At 38.8% G+C, this 18971-nt stretch overlaps 1 protein-coding gene across 1 annotated transcript in view; it reads right to left on the minus strand.

Annotated features, from left to right (window-relative positions):
- Positions 1-18971, minus strand: part of LOC126483677 (MPN domain-containing protein) — a 163362-nt gene that overhangs the window by 50215 nt on the left and 94176 nt on the right. The window contains exon 7 of the mRNA XM_050106757.1: positions 787-1035. Coding sequence (XP_049962714.1) covers positions 787-1035 — 249 coding nt within the window. The remainder of the gene's footprint in view (positions 1-786; positions 1036-18971) is intronic.

Here is an 18971-nt window from a genome sequence, read left to right on the forward strand (position 1 = left end):
AAGCAGATTCAGAAGGATGTAGGTTGCAGTATGTACTGGGAGATGAAAAAGCTTGCACAGGATAGAGTAGCAAGGACAGCTGCATCAAACCAGTCTCAGGACTGAAGACCACAACAACAACAACATGCTTAAGAGTTCAATGAATATGACAATTTCAGAAAATCACAAGTATTACTTGTAAATAAATAGGACAGAGATGAGTCAAAGAGAGACTGGAATTATTAATTTTCAATTAGTCATTCGTAAAAACATGGGTAACTTAAATTAAAGTACTTTAATGTTCTGAATATGACACAATACCTGGTCATTTGTTGCTGCTACTATTACACCACCACCACCACCACCACCACCAACAACAACAACAACAACAACTACTACTACTACTACTACTACTACTACTACTACTACCACTGCAATATCATTGCAGCTGAAGCAGTAATTCTTTCTAAAAACAAATAGAGAGCAAAGAAGAAGCAACCACCCCAATATTTATTGGATCCATATGGAAAAACTTTTTTAATCTTATATTTGATTTCAAAATTATGAATTCCTTCTTTGCCACTCTGTTTATGTGATGCTATTGGTATATCTCACAGTTCTGCTCTGCAAGAGTCTACTAATACTTTGCAGAATAACTCAATTGATTATAGCTTTTGCTTTTGTTGAAATACCTAGACAGTTAAAAAAGATGAATGATGCTAGTTGAAGAATACAGTCAAGAAAAACACCAATAACTACTTAAAAAGACTATACTTAGACAATAATAAGATCTGACTGAAAACTTACAGCAGATGACACCAACACATGGTGTGTAACTAGCATCACTGTTTCCTTTCATCTTTATTTCATACTCCAACTGAGCATCTATATCCCGTAGTGTTGGTGTGGCTGCTGTGAAGGGATGGGAATGATACCATCCCACAAGCGTAAGGTGACGTTGTTCCATTGCACGGTAAATATCTGCTTCAACAAGTGGTGCCATTTCCCTGTCTCCCAAGCGACATTTGCAGGGGAACGCATGTGTGATTGCGAGATCTGAAATGGTGTACAGAAAGGTAAGAAGAAAACTGTATAAACAAGACCAAATAGCAATAAGTTATCTCATTTATTTCCATTCTCTCTCTTTCTTATCTTGCACTTAATTCTCTCTTATGCAACATTTTGTCCAATTTTAGCCATGTGTGGACTATAACGTCATGGTCATACCTGGAATAATGCTGCTTATCTAAGTGTCTATTAAGAGCACATGATGATAGACGAATATGACTAGAGACAAAAAACAACATATTCCAAATCAGAATGCATTTCCAAAATTCACTTTTTAACTAAAGCTGCATATTCATGTAAATCTGATTTGCTACAAATATCACTTAATTGACCCACAACAACAGACTGTAGATAGACATATATTCTTTATGAATTAAGCAGTCAAATAAGAAATCATCTGAGCCGAGGAAACCACTTAGTAAGAAGTACATTTCAACTTCTTACAAAGGGTAAAATAAGGACCCAACTTGGAAGTTAAAAAAGCACACATATTGAAGTCTGTTTGAAGAAGAATAAAGTTAGTCTCATACCCAGGCAGTGAGCACTGATGACAATGCAGAAACATCACACTGTTGCCAAAGCAAGGTTCTTATGAAGGTGCTTAGTTGATCCTTTTTCTAATCTGTTCTGAAGTGTCCCCCCCCCCCCCCCCCTCTCTCTCTCTCTCTCTCTCTCTCTCTGTGTGTGTGTAAATGACTGTGACAAGTGCTTGTGCAGTTTCTGTATTGTTAGGTATAAGCCTGGAATGAAAGAGAGAGTGTACGCCAATAACAGCTCATAGCCTGCACCTCTCTAATAGTGCCAAGAGGCAACAGAACTAATGTCGCCATCCAACAGACCAATTATCTGTATTACTAAACTGCTATCCCGGAAACCAGTGCAAGTTGCGGATTGCCTACCTAAGGGCTTCAAGCGGGCAAAACAATTTTTATTTTTCAGTATTTTGTGTAATTAGTGACAGAATTTAAAATGTTGTCTTAATCTCTTCATTAAGAGGTATAATCTTATGTCAAAAGTTTAACATACTAAGACAATTGTTGCAGTTAGGAACTGTGTGTTTGTATTGCGACACCGTAACTGATGGTGTGTCAATACCCGGACTATATGCATCCAGTATTTGAGAATGACAGCACTTAGTGACTTATAACAAACTTGACTCATAATTTCAAACCTCTTATGACCCCCCACCCCCTTGCCCTTACCCACATAATGGCGAAATGAAACAAGTTTTATTGATTACTTAATTTTTGTCGTTCATGCAGTCAAACTCCAGCATTAGGCATGATGTTTTAACTTATTAATTCTTTATCTCTGACTCTATTCACAACGAAGTTTGCTGACACCATCCACAAATACCACTGAATGTACCAGCACAATTATATCATTGCAAAACACACAGTTCAGGAGATTTGATGTCATAAACATTTAGATCTGTGAAAAACTAGTGAGCAGTAAAACTTCAAAATCAGACACAACATTTTGTAGAGTCTCTGTAGTCCGATGCATATGAGACCGGGATATGCTGGATTATAGAAAATGTCAAATTACTGGATTTTCAATGAAAATTGCTGGTTTTTTATATTAAAACATTTAAGTGACTCACAAAACAATAATTATATGTAGAACTCAGATCATATGTTAATAATACTTTACGCCGTTTAATATATAAATTGTTTATACATTCATCTTCATCAGTCGCCTTCTTCTGTGATAGTACGTCGTCAATCTTTGTTGGTTTTTTCGAGTTCAAAGAAGATTTTAGAGCTCTCTCTTGCTGCCTCCTCCAAACTAAAACATCAGCTGCTTCTGCGTCGTTTCCCTCAGGCCAAGTGACACATATGTTAAAAGCACTCACATCATCGCTATGTCGTTCGGCCTGTACTGTCAAAGTTTCCCATTGTTCTACATTGCCATAATCATGAATAATATTGTTATCACTCATCAGCTGACAATTTTCATTTTTGTTTCCGAATAACCAGTCATCTGTGTGGTTAACACACAATGTTTCAGAATCATTTGAACAGATATCAATTGTCTGTCTCTTGGAGCAGCTTGATCTCGTCGTTAATAGGGTCAACATCTTTCTCATTCCCTTTATCTTCTTTAAAACATTTCTTGGACTTGTTTAGTAAAGAAGAGCTGGACGCAGTTTGCCATATGCAGATACCAACACTTTCCCAAGCCTAAGCAAGGTTGTAAACAATGTCTTTAACATTTGTTTCTTTTAATGATTGACTAACACTTTTCTTTTTGCTAATTACACTACAAACTAGGCTTTTTTTATAATGAACCTTAACAGTCTGGATAATAATCTGGTCCATAGGTTGTAGCAAAGGGGTTACATTTGGGGGAAGAAACCTCACTTTTTTAAAACCACCTTTGGATTCAAGTTCATCTTCAACTGGATATCTGTGGCAGTTATCCAACACCAACAAAGCTTTCTGAGACAAATTTTGCTTCTTGAAATTTTTAGACCAAAGGCACAAACTTCTCATGAAACCACTCACTGAACAATCACCATGTCATCCAAGATTTATTTTCGTGTTATATTTGACTAGTAGATGTTTTGCATTTTTTAAAGTCCTAGCATCTTTTGATTTTCCTATGACAAGCAGCTCAAGTTTGTGTGATCCATTAGCAGCAGAGCATGACATAAATATCAACCTATCTTAACACATTTTTCTGCCAGGAGCACTATGCTTTGCGGACGAATGTTTTGTTGGGCAAAATTTTCCACAAAAATCCACTTTCGTTTGCGTTATAAACTTGATCATGACAAAGATTTAACTCTTCTAAAGTTTTCTTGAATTTTTGTCTGTACAGCTCCGCAGCTTCAAAGTCACAAGAGAGTTTTTTCTCTTGTTGTGGTTAGCAAGTGGATACCAAACAGTTTTTTAAACTTATCAAGCTATCTGGTAGTTGTGTAGAAATAATCTTTTTTCATAATTTATTTATAGAAAAGTATCGCTTTTACTTTGATAAGACCTCCTGAAACTGTAGTGTGTTTACTACATTCCTGAAGGAACCATGTGTTTGAAGCATCCTCAATTAATGCGTATTCACCGGTTTTTATCACTTTCCTGTCAGTTCTTCTGCTGTTCAAATTGTACACAATCCCCTCACTTTCATCACGATTTTTGTTATTTTCAGAAATGGTAGCACACCCAATGCCATAAAATGAAGCTAAATCACTACTTTTTTCTCCTTTGTTTAATTTTTTAATAATTTCAGATTTTTCAACCACAGTCAATGTTTTGTGTTTACATTTTTCACTATCTGCTTGAGACATATTGTAAGAAAAGTACAAAACATTCACCTAACACTATCACAGTCAAGTTAAAGAGGGTACTAATTCGACTGCACAATGTACGCAGTAATCAACAATTAGTGGCCGAGTATGTATTGTTTACTAAACTGTTCACTTGGCTCATTGCGTCAGATTGGTGAAGTGTCGGATTATAGAGACTCTGCTGTAACTCTATTTGTAAAACACTTTGCAGAGAGTATCTAGATATATCACTGAATCTACCTAAAAATTATATCAATGTATGACAAACAGTTCAGGAGATACAGTGTCATAAACAGTGAGATGTGTGAAGGACTAGCTTTTGGTTGCAAACGAGCACAAATTACTCAAGACTACATTCATCCAATGTTCCATAAACAAAGCACATAGTAAATTACAACAAACTTTTCTCAACTTTTTCTTGCTTACATGCAGGGATGGTTTGAGAACATTTTTCCACATGAGTGACTTATCATCTGGCGCCTCCACCCCCAACCCCCTTTTCTTTTGTACACTGTCGCCCGTGTCAGTTTTTGCTACTATATGTAATATGCAATGCATAAAAATCTTATACTCAAGTGCCCCTCTCAGTATAGCACCCCAAGTGGCTGCTACTAATTGTGATATGCTCTGTATAGATATGTCGTTCTAGCACCTCCGGCACCCTTCTCAGCTTGTCGCCCAGAGTCACTTGGGCCTTAAACTGCCCATGCTTACAAACGTAATGTCAAATATTTAACACATTAACTCATTTGTAAAGTAACCAAACATCTGAAGCTGTTTTATATACGGGAGTTACATTATTTAAAGCAGAAATGCACATTCTGTGGCCCGCAATGGATCTGATGGCAGTCCTACCCCTCTCCATTCACTGTTTCAATTTTTTTTTTTGTCTTTCATTCACTCTCGGAAAAGAGAGGGCGGGCCCTTGGGGAAAGTACTAGATGGTATATTCCTCCCCAGGATATTTTTGAAACAAATGACATAACGACTCTTTCTTTTGCAGCCGTTATGTAGCCACCAGTAGATGGTTTGCTGTCTGCAGTACTAGCAAGTCTGGACACTTTTGCTTTAAGGAACTGGAGGTTTACTTGTTATCATAAATGTCATATACTCACTCTCGGTGAGACACCAAGTAGCAGTTTGGAGTCTGACACAGGAAACTGGTGTCAGGTCTGGTACGTAGGAATGTTACACCACCACCTCTCCTCAATTTGTCACTGCATTACGAGAAAGGATTTTTTAAATTTAGGATAGAGCCAGGTACTTCTGATTCAAGTACCAAGCATTAAATTGCATTACTGACTTTGTTGGCTGCACAGATGTGCCACAAAGAGTGCACAATTAAAAGTACTGTATGTAATTCATTTTTGTGATGTAATGTCAGGAAGTCCTTTCTGAAAGTATCTGTATGGAGTGTAGCCATGTACGAAAGTGAAACATGGACGAAAAACAGTTTAGACAAGAAGAGAATAGAAGCTTTTGGAATGTGGTGCTACAGAAGAATGCTGAAGATTAGATCGGTAGATCATGTAACTAATGAAGAGGTACTGAATAGAATTGGGGAGAAGAGGAATTTGTGGCACAACTTGACTAGAAGAAGGGATCAGTTGATAGGAAACATTCTGAGGCATCGAGGGGTCACCAATTTAGTATTGGAGGGAAGTGTGGAGGGTAAAAATCGCAGAAGGAAACCAAGGGAATACACTAAGCAGATTCAGAAGAATGTAGGTTGCGGCAGTTACTCAGAGATGAAGAACCTTGCACAGGATAGGGTAGCATGGAGAGCTGCATCAAACCAGTCTCTGGACTGAAGACCACAACAACATCATCGTCTTCCAGGCTCTGCTTCTGCTTATTACCATCTTCATCATGCTATAATGCTTGAAAGTATTTTAACTTCTCTCACATGTTCCGTTTAATTACAAACTTTCTCACATTTCTTTCTTTTTTATTTTCTTAGGTTTATTATCCCACTTAAGAGCACAATATTCTCTGCCTGCTGCTATTAAGATGTCAGTTTTCAATAATCCTGTCATGCTCTTAGTATTATGTAAGAGCGCACACAAAAAAGCAGAGGCTCATTTTTCATTCTCAGTCTGGCAGGAAGTTTCCAGAATGAATCATTCCAACTGCAAAACAGAGTATACTCTCATGACACTTCCGGACAGACTGAAATTGAATGCCAGACCAGAAACTGAACCTAGACCCTTGCCTTTCATAGGCAATGCTCTGTGAAAAGTATGAAGGGTACTGTCAGAATTGAAGCTGTTATGGAGGCAGTTGTGCCTGGATAGCTCAATCAGTCAGAACACTGTTCACAAAAGGTAATGGTCTGGGTTCAAAGAACAGTTCACTGAACCATTTTAAGACAATAGGAACCTCTCAGAGACTGTTTCCACGCCAATACTGAAGTGAATAAACATTGCATAAATATTCAATTTTTTCTACTGCAGTAAGAAAATGTGTAGTAAGTAACAAACACAATTCAGGAGAAAGTAGCATTACGTCCTCTAGCACCACATCTATATAAATAAAAATGTAAATGTTGTTTGTTCAAAATCGTATATTTCCTAAAATCTTGACAAATTGTTTTAAAATTTTGAAATAATGTTGAATTCTAATAAGGGCATGATTTTAGGTGCTAATTCTTTAACATATCATGTATAATACAGGTATATGTAACTTTTAGAGATTTTTGTACCATTTCCCCATTGCTAAATTTATGTATCATTTATATTTGAAAAGTAGGTAAATAAAAACGCACATGTGTAGCAATGGAACATCATGCCAAAATTTCAAAGCACTCGGTCAAAAACTTTAGAGGATTTACAATTAGGAACATCTATAATTTCTCTATAAATACAGACATAGATTTCATTTCTTCAGCATTGTTAAGATATGTAAATTGATATCGACAATGTTTTTGTTTAATCCGTTGTCTTATAATTACTCAGTGGTTATTATGTGTTCTGGGGTGTGTAGTAGTTGTTGTGCATGTACTGATTAATTAATAACATGTTGTTTCCGAAAGCTTTCACGTTTATATTAAAAAATGCTAAACAAAAGGTTATGGGTCCAGACACAAGTGTGAAAGTAAGGTTTTATAAATGTTAAAATCGAAGCTGTGTGCGGAAACCCAGAGCCGGTTCGTAAGTTATGCATGTGCCGATCATTCATATTTTGCCGACTGATCACTCTTGAATGCATACTGCCGATATTTTTTCTCCCACTCAAAGCTAAAAACGAGTGGTACAGTCTCAATTGGACTTCTAGTGATTGAAAAGTTGATCAGGCATGAAAATTACTCAACATGGAAATTTGTCATGAAGGCATATTTGGGCCATGACAAATTGTGGGATGTTGTTGACAATGCTCCTTCGGATCCGATGAAGTGGGACAATTCTTGGAAGAAAAGAGACAAAAAGGCACATTCCCGGATTATACTTTTTGTCGACAAGAAGAATTATTCCGAAGTAGGCGTTTGAAAACACAAGACTCACGTGTAGAGTGAGCTTCATTAATCACCACCAAATTAGATAAATGCAAGTCAATAGATGACTACTGAGATTGTATAATAATGACCGTGTTTAAGTTAAACAAAATGAAGTTTGGGGTGAGTGAAGAGTGGATAGGAACTTTGCTTCTGGCTGGATTACCCGCTTATTATCAGCCTATGATCATGGCACTTGACAACAGTGGCACACGTATATGGGAGATTCTATTAAAGTGAAACTGCTACAAGATAAACCCGAAGATGCAAATGGAAATGAGGAATCTGCTCAATATACAAATAAGAAGAGGCCTACAAAATGTACTATTAAATGCTACAAGTGCAATAAACCAACTCATATTGCTAAATATTGTTCTAGTAAGGACGAAAAAGGAGGAGGCTCATCAAAAATAATGATGACAAATATGTACTTAGGAAACAGACACAGCAAAAGAAAGCTTTTCTTGCTGATGATGGTAAGCAGTCTCATAGAGAGAATATGTGGTATTTAGATTCCCGTGCCCCAACTCACATTACTAATGAGGGAATGAAGCTTCATAATGTCAAGCCATCTAATAGTTCAGTAACCAGCTTGGGAGGTGATGGCTTAGTAGTAGAGACTACTGGAAGTGCTGATCTGACCGTCTATACTGGTGATAAAACAGTAGAAGCGTCTGATGTGATTCACATCCCCAACTCAACTGTAAATTTGTTCTCAGTTAGTAAAATTGCAAGCAAAGGACATAAAGTGACTTTTAATAAAAAATTGTGTGGGCAAATGGAGACAGAGTCTATTGGTGGAGATCATTATTTTCTCATATTTACTGATGATTTTTCAAGACTCAGGTTTGTTTATTTCTCGAAGAAAAAATCTGAGGTAATACAGATATTTCAAAACTTCAAAGCCATGGTGAAAAAGCAGACAGGTACAAATATTAAGAAGTTGTGGTCTGAAAATGGAAAGGAATATGTCAATGATGAACTAAAAGGATTTCTGGCTTCTAAGAGTCTCATCCACCAGCTTACAGTATGTTACAGTCCACAGTAGAATGGTGTTCCTGAGAAAGCTAATACAATATTGGTTGAAAGGGGTAGTGCTATGATGTTCGATGCTAACCTACCAAACTGTGTCTACAGCTGCGTACCTATCAAATCGTTCACCGTCCACCACACTCGGAGATAAGACGCCATATCAACTTTGGCATAAGACTACGGCTTGTTTATCATGTCTGAGAATTTCTGGCTGCAGTGCAATGGTTCACATTTCAAAACCCCACTGCAAGAAGTGGGATACAAAGTCACAGAAGTTGACACTTGTGGCCTACTGTCAGGCAACCAAAGGCTATCGATTCATCAATACGGAGACTGGCCAGATAACTGTTAGTAGGAATGTAAAATTCCTGGAAGAGGAGAGTTTTTCAAGTTCGAAGACAGAAAACGCTAAGACCACAAATGCCTTAGGATTGGAACAAGAAGAAGTTCTTCAGGACATCAATACTTCACAAACTGAAGAAAAAGTTAAATCAGAAGACAGTGATGATGAACCTTTTAATAGAAACTGAGGCTCAAGATGTGGGTCATGAGAATCAAAACATAGTTCACGAGGTTACACCTCAAAGGTCAAGCAGCGAACCAAAACCCAAGACAAGGCCAGATCATGTTACTTACTATTTGAAAGAAGGACTTCCAAGTGAAGACATCGACGTCAAGGAAGCTTTGAAAGGCGCGAATAATGAAGAATGGAAAAAGCAATGAAGAAAGAATTCTTACCTCTAGTTCGTAATAACACATTTGAAGAAGTAGAGCTACCCAGGGGACATAAACCACTCAAGACTAAGTGGGTATTACAAATAAAGCCTGAGACTAGCAGTACACCAGAAACATTTAAGGCACGCCTAGTGATAAAATGATGTGCTAAAGTTCAAGGTGTTGATTATCAGGAAACCTTTGCACCAGCGGTCAAGCATGCATCCATTAGATATATCTTGCCTATGCCAGCTCGAGAGAACCTGATCAACCATGTTGACATCACTACTGCTTATCTCTATGGAGACTTAAATGAAGAAATTTGTCATTTCACCAGAAAATTTTGCAACTCCTGGAGGCTGAAGAAAGCTGTTTGTGGGCTCAAACAGGCTGATAGGGATGGGAATCAAAAAACTGGACAGATCAAACACTGATCCATGTATCAATTTCCACAGAGATGGCACCAAACTAGTGATCATAGCTTTATATGTCAATGATGTGCTGTTATTCTCAAATGACAGAAGTGTTTTGGACCAATTCAAAAGTTCTTTGAAGAGACTTTTTTAGATAAAAGACTTAGGACAGATACGCCAATACCTAGGCAAGGAAATTACATGGGATTGTGATAAAGCAAAAATTTGGGCCTCCCAGAAATCCTAAGCAAAAAAAGTTCTGGTGAAATTTGAAATTAATGAAGCCAAGCCAATGCAACACCACTTGAACTTGGTTTGGACTTTGAAGCAGTTGAATCACATGATATCAAAGTAAAATTTCAAGAAGCAATAGGAGGTCTCCTACATCTATCCCAAATCTCCAGACCTGACATGTTTTGCTGTTAAGTCTCCTTAGCATATATAATCATTGCTTTAAAAAGATTCATTGGTTGACAGTAAAAAGATTGTTTAGATATTTAAGCTAGAATTTTCTAGAGTATGTCTTCAGTGATGCAGATTGGGGAAAGAAATCAATGACAGACACTCTGTAACTGGTTCATGCATAAAATTACAAAACTCTTTAATTTCGTGGTCTAGTAGAAAACAAAAACTATTGCACTTTCTACTTGTGAAGCTGATTATAAGGCCTTGGCATCAACTGTTCAAGATTTTCTGTGGTTAAGATAACTTATGTTTGAGGTAGAGCCAAGAAGTGTCATAAAGCCATTTACAGCATATTATGATAATAAAGGAGTCTTTGAGTTTGCCAATAACCTAGTGACAAACTCTAGATCAAACCATATGGATATAAAGTATCATTTTACAAGAAGGCATGTTGAGTCAGGTGTTGTTAATGTTGAACATCTGCCTTCTGAAGAAATGTCAGCCGATGCTTTCACAAAGCCACTTAGCAATACCAGACATGAAAAATGTGTGAGAATCTGTGGGCCTTGTGAAATAAGTGAAGGCGTGACTGTACTTTTAGACTTCATACTGTGTGTCAATGTCAATTTAAGGGGACATGTTAAGTTATGTATATTGATATCGACAATTTTTTTGTTTACTCTGCTGTGTTATAATTACTCTGTGGTTCTTATGTGTTCTAGGGTGTGTAGAAGTCGTTATGTACATGCTGATTAAGTAATAAAACATTGTTTCATATTAAAAAATGCTCAACAAAAATCTCAAATTGTCACAAGTTCTTCATGGATTGCTTTGAAATTTTGGCACAATGTTCCATTCGAATACTCATGTGTTTTTATATACTTACTGGAACACTGTCTGGTATATATGTCATAAAAGGGGAAGTGTTATAAAAATGAAAATGTTGGTTTGTTCAGAATAGTTAAACTCCAAAAGTTCTTGACCGATCGCTTTGAAATTTTGACACAATGTTGAATTCTATTACGGCCGTGTTTTTAGGCACCTAATTCTTTAATTTATGTATACTGTTAATACTTATAATATAGAAATATATACATGTATTACACAGGAAGTTCATTTTAACTGATGACATTGAAATATCTAAAAAACTACACATCAGATAAAAAATGTTTTAATTCAAATTTGTTTGTCTCGTAGGGGAACATCCAATGATACCACATTCGACCTGCCACTTACCCATGTGTGGGTAGTGGGTGGCAACTATGAAATCTTCAATGGGAACCCCATGTTAAGGCTGTTGTTGCCCTGTATGCCAAGATTTTTCCAGAGAAAGCTTGCTCTTGTGCATTCTTTTACAAGGCTGTGAACACCTTTAATCCTGATGGCACCGTACAGACCAGCAAAAAGAAATGAAGCAAATGTGTTATAATGTTGAAACAAATGAGTCCTCGGCCACAATTTTTAGTCTTATTAACCAGGTTTCAGCACTTCCAATAGTGCCATTATCAGAATTTAAATGTTTAAAGCGGCCTGTAACATAATTACAAATTTATGGGGAAAAAAATTATATAAAATACAAGACAGAGACAGTACTTACATGTCACGTATAAAATAAATAACAGGCCAGAAGGGCTTTAGTTACAAATTTTTTTAAATGAAAGCATGAAGGCAAGCCACTATGGGCTACTCATATCTGTAAAGCCACAGGTAGCAACGGACTGAGGCACCCGCGTTAAAAAGTGCGGGCAGGTGAACATGACACTAAGAGAGCCATCTGGTAGCTGTAAATATAAGTGGGTTACTTAACCTTTAAAATATAGACAGCTGAATGTTAAAATGAGCAGTATTTAGTACTTGAACTCACAGGCAAAGTTTTATATGACAACAGCAGACGTGGTAACATTTTGCTTATGCAAAAGCACAGAAACACAGTTTCAAAACTGAAAACGGATTAACAGTACAAAAGGAAGCAGTACTTACACATCACATATAAAAGAAATACAAAGCAAAACTGCTTTAGTCACAATTTAAAGTAAAATTTGTGGAAGGCGAGCTACTAAGGGCTTCTCACATATGTCGTGCTTCAGACTGAGGTGCCCATGTTAACAACTGCAGGAAGGTGAACATTGCACTGAGAGATGGTACTACTGCGGGATGTAGCCCTGGATGTTCGACAGTGTATGGGGTTTCAGCATGATTGTTGCCCAGTGCATTAAATATCTGAAGCACGGAAGGTATTAGACCATGTTTACACAGGTTGGTGGATCGGCAGAGGTGGCCCCATTAACTGGCCCACTTGGTTGCCGGACTTGATGTTGCTGGATTTCTTTCTGTAGGGATATTTAAAAGGTAATGTACACCAGAAAGTGCCAACAGGCCACAAAGCCATGATCGACTACATCATACACACCTGTGCTGACATTCCCACAGATATGCTTCTGCCCTATCTATAGTCATATGAAAAGCGGATCACTAAATGTATTGAAGTTGGTGATACTACATTTGAACACTTTAATTAGGAAAGTAGAGTAGCATTCAACTCGAGCCACGGCCACAGTGGTTTACTGAGTAGTCCCCTATTCGAAATGTCAGAGGAATACAACAATGCAAATAGGGTTTCTAATTAGAAGCTATGAAATACTGGCCTGTCCTACCCTCGCAGCATGGAGGTGGGCTCCCACATGCCACTGGGTATTCAAGGGCCATTAAGTAGCATGTAGTAAATTACAACTGTTTACCCATTCTAGTCCTCCGATTACAGCACCATCTATGGCAAAACAAAGAAAATGCTTCAGAAAAAAATGTATGTAGAATTTGTCATGGAATCATAATCTGCTGAAAAAAACTGGGGTTCCCACTGAAGATTTCAGTCCCCCCCTCCCTCCTCCCGTGCAAATGTGGGGTGGCAGGTCGAGTGTGATGTTGTTGGATGGCCCCCTCCAAGACTAATTGGAATTATAACTATTTTTGATCCAATGTGTAGTTTTCAAGATACAGTTAAAATGAACACCATGTGTGTAGTGAAAAAAATTATTACACAAAATCTCAAAATGTACATTTCCGATTTACATCAGAATTTTACACGTTACCATAATAAGTATTCAGACACATGTAGACTATGTACTTTTTTTATATAGTGAAACTTTATTAACAAACAGGAAAGTTGTATATGTGGCTTACTGGTTCATGATTAGAATACTACTACAGAATCTGAATTTGTAATAACAATAAACAAGACTCAAGGGCAGATAGAGGGGGAAGAGGAGATGGACAGAGGCGTGGGAGAAAATAGACACAGAAAACATGAAGAAGTAGATCGACAGGGGGGGGGGGGGGAGAGAGAGATGGGAAGAGGGGGAGGAGATGATGAGAGGGGGAGGAGATGGGGAGAGGAGGGAGGTGAAAGTGGACAGAGAAAGGTGGGATGAGGTGATGGATTGAGAGGGAAAGGGAGAGAGGGGGAGGAGGGGGGGGGGGGGGAGAGGAGATTGACAGAGACAGAGAAGGAGATTAGGACTATACACAATTCACATGCATATTATGTATGTGTACTTTCTCTTTCTTTTCCACTTAAGCAGACTGAGTTATAGCAATGTGTGGCCAGATACAGGTAGAACAAAATAATGTGTACGCGCGCGTGCGTGTGTGTGTGTGTGTGTGTGTGTGTGTGTGTGTGTGTGTGTGTGTGTGTGTGTGTGTGTCCGTTTTAAAAGAAACTAATGTGTATAAAATGGGTAAAATTGTAGTCACACAGTGAGGAGGAAACCAAGAAAATAACACTCTCACTTCCCGCTCAATTGTGATGACCCACAGAATCACTCTATCTCCCACACTTTAAGGCAATGGAGAAAGGGTGAAAAGTACTATACCTGGAAACGAAAGAGGCCTAAAATAACAGCACAGGCAAATGTGACTGGCTGACCAATTACAAAAAACGTGAGTGAGCCACTCATCTTGTTGACACATTACGAACATCTCCCTAAAAATTGATGAAAGAAGTTGGTTATACCACAAAACTTTAATATTCTCACTAACAAAATGTGTTGCACAGTGATATGTATGTTGCAAGCACTATACTGGAGGGTCCTCTCACCAGAGCAAGAATACATGGATCACGGGGCTATGGCCTATGCGAGAACGAGTAAGGAGGACTTCATGCCATCTATGTGGCTGGAAGGAGGTATGCCAAGGCCGCATTGTCGACTTTACCAGATGCAGCTTACTGTCTCCCACTGTCATCCATTCTCCTCCCCATTGAGGTGATAGCATGTATGGGGATGGTACACTGTGTATGGGGATGGTGCACTGAATAGTCTGAGCATCACAACATGCCTCCTTGGCTGCTGCATCCGCCCTTTTGTTCCCTGCAATAACCTTGTGCCCTCATACCCAGCAGAAAGGCATCTCTTTCCCCAGCCTTTGTAGATTGAAGGGGGCATCTTGGATATTCTGACTAATTTATCTGCTGGGTACAAGCATTGTAGGGGGTGAAGGGCACTCAGGAAATTTGAACAGACAAGGAATTTAGCACTCAAAATGTGTCGCATCTGCTTCAGTGCCCGCAAGATCGTGTATCATTCCACGTCGAAGACAGTAAAGTCTTGAAGCAGTTGGACCTTGAGCAGATGATCAGGAAAAACAACAGAACAACCAATGGAGTCTCCCTGTTTAGAGTCATCCGTAAATATGGCTACATAGTTGTGGTGCTCAGCCAAATGTCATAAAGTAATCTGTTAGAAACAATGCAGGAATGCAGCCTCACCTGTTTTGTACTAAATCTAAAATCACTATGGGCCTCTGCAGTAACTAGCGCCACAGACAGTTAAAACCCAGAATTTGAGCCTGTGCATGACACCCATCAACGGGCTCCAGCACACATTTTGCACGGATCCCAAACAGCCTTGTTGCCCGTCGGCAATGGATAAAGAGGTGTTCCATAATGGGGTGAGCAATGATGTGGTGTGGTGAGGAGCTGGCAGTACAGAGGAACTGGCATGCCTGAGGCAACCTGACGAGTTGCCACTGGATGGTAAGTGACAGTCCACCAGCCTCAGCATAGAGACTAGGTGTGGGGCTGGTCCTGTAAGCGCCCATGGCTAGCTTGACCCCTCAGGTGTATAGCATCAATGATCTTCAGGTAAGAAGGCCTCAATGACCCATACACTGTGCACCCGTAGCCCAGCTGCGACTGCATGAAGCCCTATAAAACTGGATCACACATGCCCTGTCTGCTCCCCGGGAAGCCCAAAAGCCTCACAAATTCTTTAAAACAGAGAACAGATTCCCACACACTCAACTCAGGTGAATCAAAAGTATATGAGAATGATTACAATGAAAACCCACACACACAAACTCTTTTCTGCAGAAAACGTTGAGATCAGTCTTTGCAGTCTACTCCTCCAACCTCTTCACTGTAAGTTGTAGCTGACAACTCACTGTTGTGAGTTTTGGACGAAGAGCAGAAGATCGCAAAATTGTCCACAAATAAGGAGCTTTGGACAGGACTCCATACTGTGGAGGTGATTCTGTTAATAACTATGGCAAAGAGAGTAACACTTAAAACACTGCCCTGGGGAGCAATATTTTCCTTCGGAAAATTATCTGATAATACATCACCAATTCTGTACCTAAAAAGTACGCTTGAGAGGAAGGACCAAATGAAGATGGGGAAGTGGCCACGAAAGCCCCACTGATGAAGCTGACTGAGAATATTGTGCGTCCAAATAGTGTTGTATGCCTTACTGATGTGAAAAAAAGTGTCTGTAAAATGCTTGTTACATACAAAGGCCTACTGGTGTTCTAGCAGGGTCAAGTTGTCAACAGTTGACCAACATCTACTGAATCCACACTATCAGCATCTAAGCAGCTGCCTGGTCTCTAACATCCAAACCAGGTGACAGCTGACCATGCAATCTAGGGTCTTTTTTTCCAACACAGTTCATTAAGGCAATGCTCCGATAACTACTGGGACACGTTCAGTCCTTTTCTGGTTTATACAGAAGGATCATAATAACCTCTCACTACAAGTCGCAGAATTGGTCAGTCAGCCATACTGAATTAAAACATTGTAAGAGGATTTCCTTAGACGCTCTTTGCAAGTGCTGCAGTATGCTGTACCAGATTTGGTCATTACCAGGCACCGTATCACGGGCACCAAAAAATGCCAAATCCAGCACCCACATGGAAAACGGGAAGTTGTTGATCTCCAAATTGGTAGACCCAAAGTCCAACTTGACCCTCTCCGTCAGGACTGGCCAAGAATTAGACACTTGGGTCATGCCCCATTTTTTCTTCTTTAATTTAAAGTAGTACCTGATACTGACACTGTATTATGACAGGAAGAAATTTACTGGAAAACCAGACAATTACATGTTAGATGAGTTTATACTGCACCATAAGGAAGAGGATCTTAATTTACTATACCTCTGTCTTCAATATCAATGTGACTGAGAGTGGAGCACAAAAGCAGGTGATGATGTCAGCTGATGTTTGTCTGCACACATAATATGGCTGTGGCAGCAACAGCGGGGCACTTCTGTTCAACGTTCATTCATACTGCCCGTTAAAGTGCAGCACTGTGGTTGCTTAGTAGAGTAGGGATGATCTTACTATTTTTTTGTTTCTTCTTCAGAACTAATTTAAGATATTCCGTCGCATAAAATAAATATGCTGCACAAAGAAACAATGTAGACGAATCACAAGTGTTACATTACCAGCCCCAAGCATCACCTGCAATTGCCTGTGGCAACTGACACATGCAGTAGCAGAGCAATGTGAAAAATGTATACACAACAGAAGGAATAAACAAGCTCATTTTCTGGATGCTGCTGAGGTAACTGTCATGTAAAAAACTGATCACTTTACTGTTTCAATCTAGACATAATCAATAAGGAAGCTTCAAGCAAAAGATGACAGTAAAGGCATGATTAGAAGCAGAAAATCAGCAAGGCTTAACATGAAAGCAAATGGTGTCTCCTCTTAGTTTCAATCTTTAATTTTTCAGCAAAATTTCAAGTAATTAAAAAACGATTGTCAAAACTATAGTTCAATGAACCAAAAACAACTAGCAGTAATTTTGCTTTACAACATGTTACAATATTTTTGTTATAAAATGTAAACTTTCACGGCAGGAAACATCACAGTTAATAAAATTTTCCAGGCTATCATGGATTTCACCTTAAGATCCGATGTTTTGTCCTCATGTGCGGAGGATATTTTCAAGGGGGGTTGTAGATTCTTTGAATGTATGATTCACACCCTGGCTTGCTATTGACTACAGCAAAATTCTGCTTATGCACAGTGGCATAACATCACATGTTTCAAATGTATGAGCACTATTGACATTTGTCGACTGCCTTCAACCACTGTTGCTATCACTTCATGGTGGAAGACTGGTGGACATATTCTTCAGCACTGGAATCCTGATGTCATTCAATTTCAAGCCATCCTTCTTTCTACTGAAATTCCAGGGTAGTTTTACAATATCTATGGCCTCTCTATATAACCTTTCATGGTATCCGCTTGCAGCTGCCAGTACTCAAGTCCTATCAAAATGAATGTGGTTTACTGGCTAAAAAATATGTTCCGCAACAGCTGATCTATCAGTCTCCCCTCTTCTACAATTGCCCTTGTGCTCTTTTACTCATTTTATGACTGTTCTTTTTGTAGTATCCTTGTATAGCTCCCCACAACTAAACATGATCCTATAAATTCCTCCCTTTTCCAGTGGTGATCTTGTATCTTCTGGGTGGGTTTGTTGATTACTGCAATGTTCTGCTTTTTCTCTCCATATTACTGTCAGCAATAAACTGAGTAGTGGTGAATGGGACAGAACTGACAGACTATTGCATGATACTATTAAGAACTGTATGTTGACAATGTCAGTTAGACGAAAGAAGGAATTTGATAATTTGCAACCTAATCAGACCATCCACCATTCAGATACTTCCTCCACAGTTATCAATTTATCCAGACGTTCGTTTTCTCACAATGAGAGATGAGTGCTTGCCACAGCAAAATTTTACAATTAGCCCACAAATTGTGCCCACGGAAGAAGTAAAAGCCAGAGCAAAATCAAGCATTTGTAGGGTGGACACGATTACAGCTGAAGAATCTGTAGAGAAGCTGGAAGAGTACTGTCTAGCACAAAGCCTACAAAAATTAATTTAACTGTGGGTGAGAGAAATGCCATAAAATGCCTGAATGAGGACGACAGAGTTGTTATTCTTCCCACTGACACGTGACAGGTAGCAGTTGTTTTTATTGTCACCGACTATAGTAGTTCAGGTTAAGACTTATTAGACCTCAAACATGTAGGAAACTGAGTAAAGATCCCATTGACAAGGTTCTTAGAACTGTTACACAGTTGATAAATAATGCCGCTATCCAACAGAGTTTTCAGAAAAGTCTGTTCAATTCAGTTGTGCTACCACCAAGACTTTATGGATTGCTGAAGGTGCTCAAAGAACATGTTCCTCTGAGACCTATATTGACTGCTATTTGCGAGCCCACCTATTCGATTGCCAAGTTCTTGACAACTTTATTATGACTGTATACGGGCCAATCGGATTCGTATATCAAG

This window comes from Schistocerca serialis, chromosome 6 (assembly GCF_023864345.2).
Source record: "Schistocerca serialis cubense isolate TAMUIC-IGC-003099 chromosome 6, iqSchSeri2.2, whole genome shotgun sequence".
Lineage (NCBI taxonomy): Eukaryota > Metazoa > Arthropoda > Insecta > Orthoptera > Acrididae > Schistocerca > Schistocerca serialis.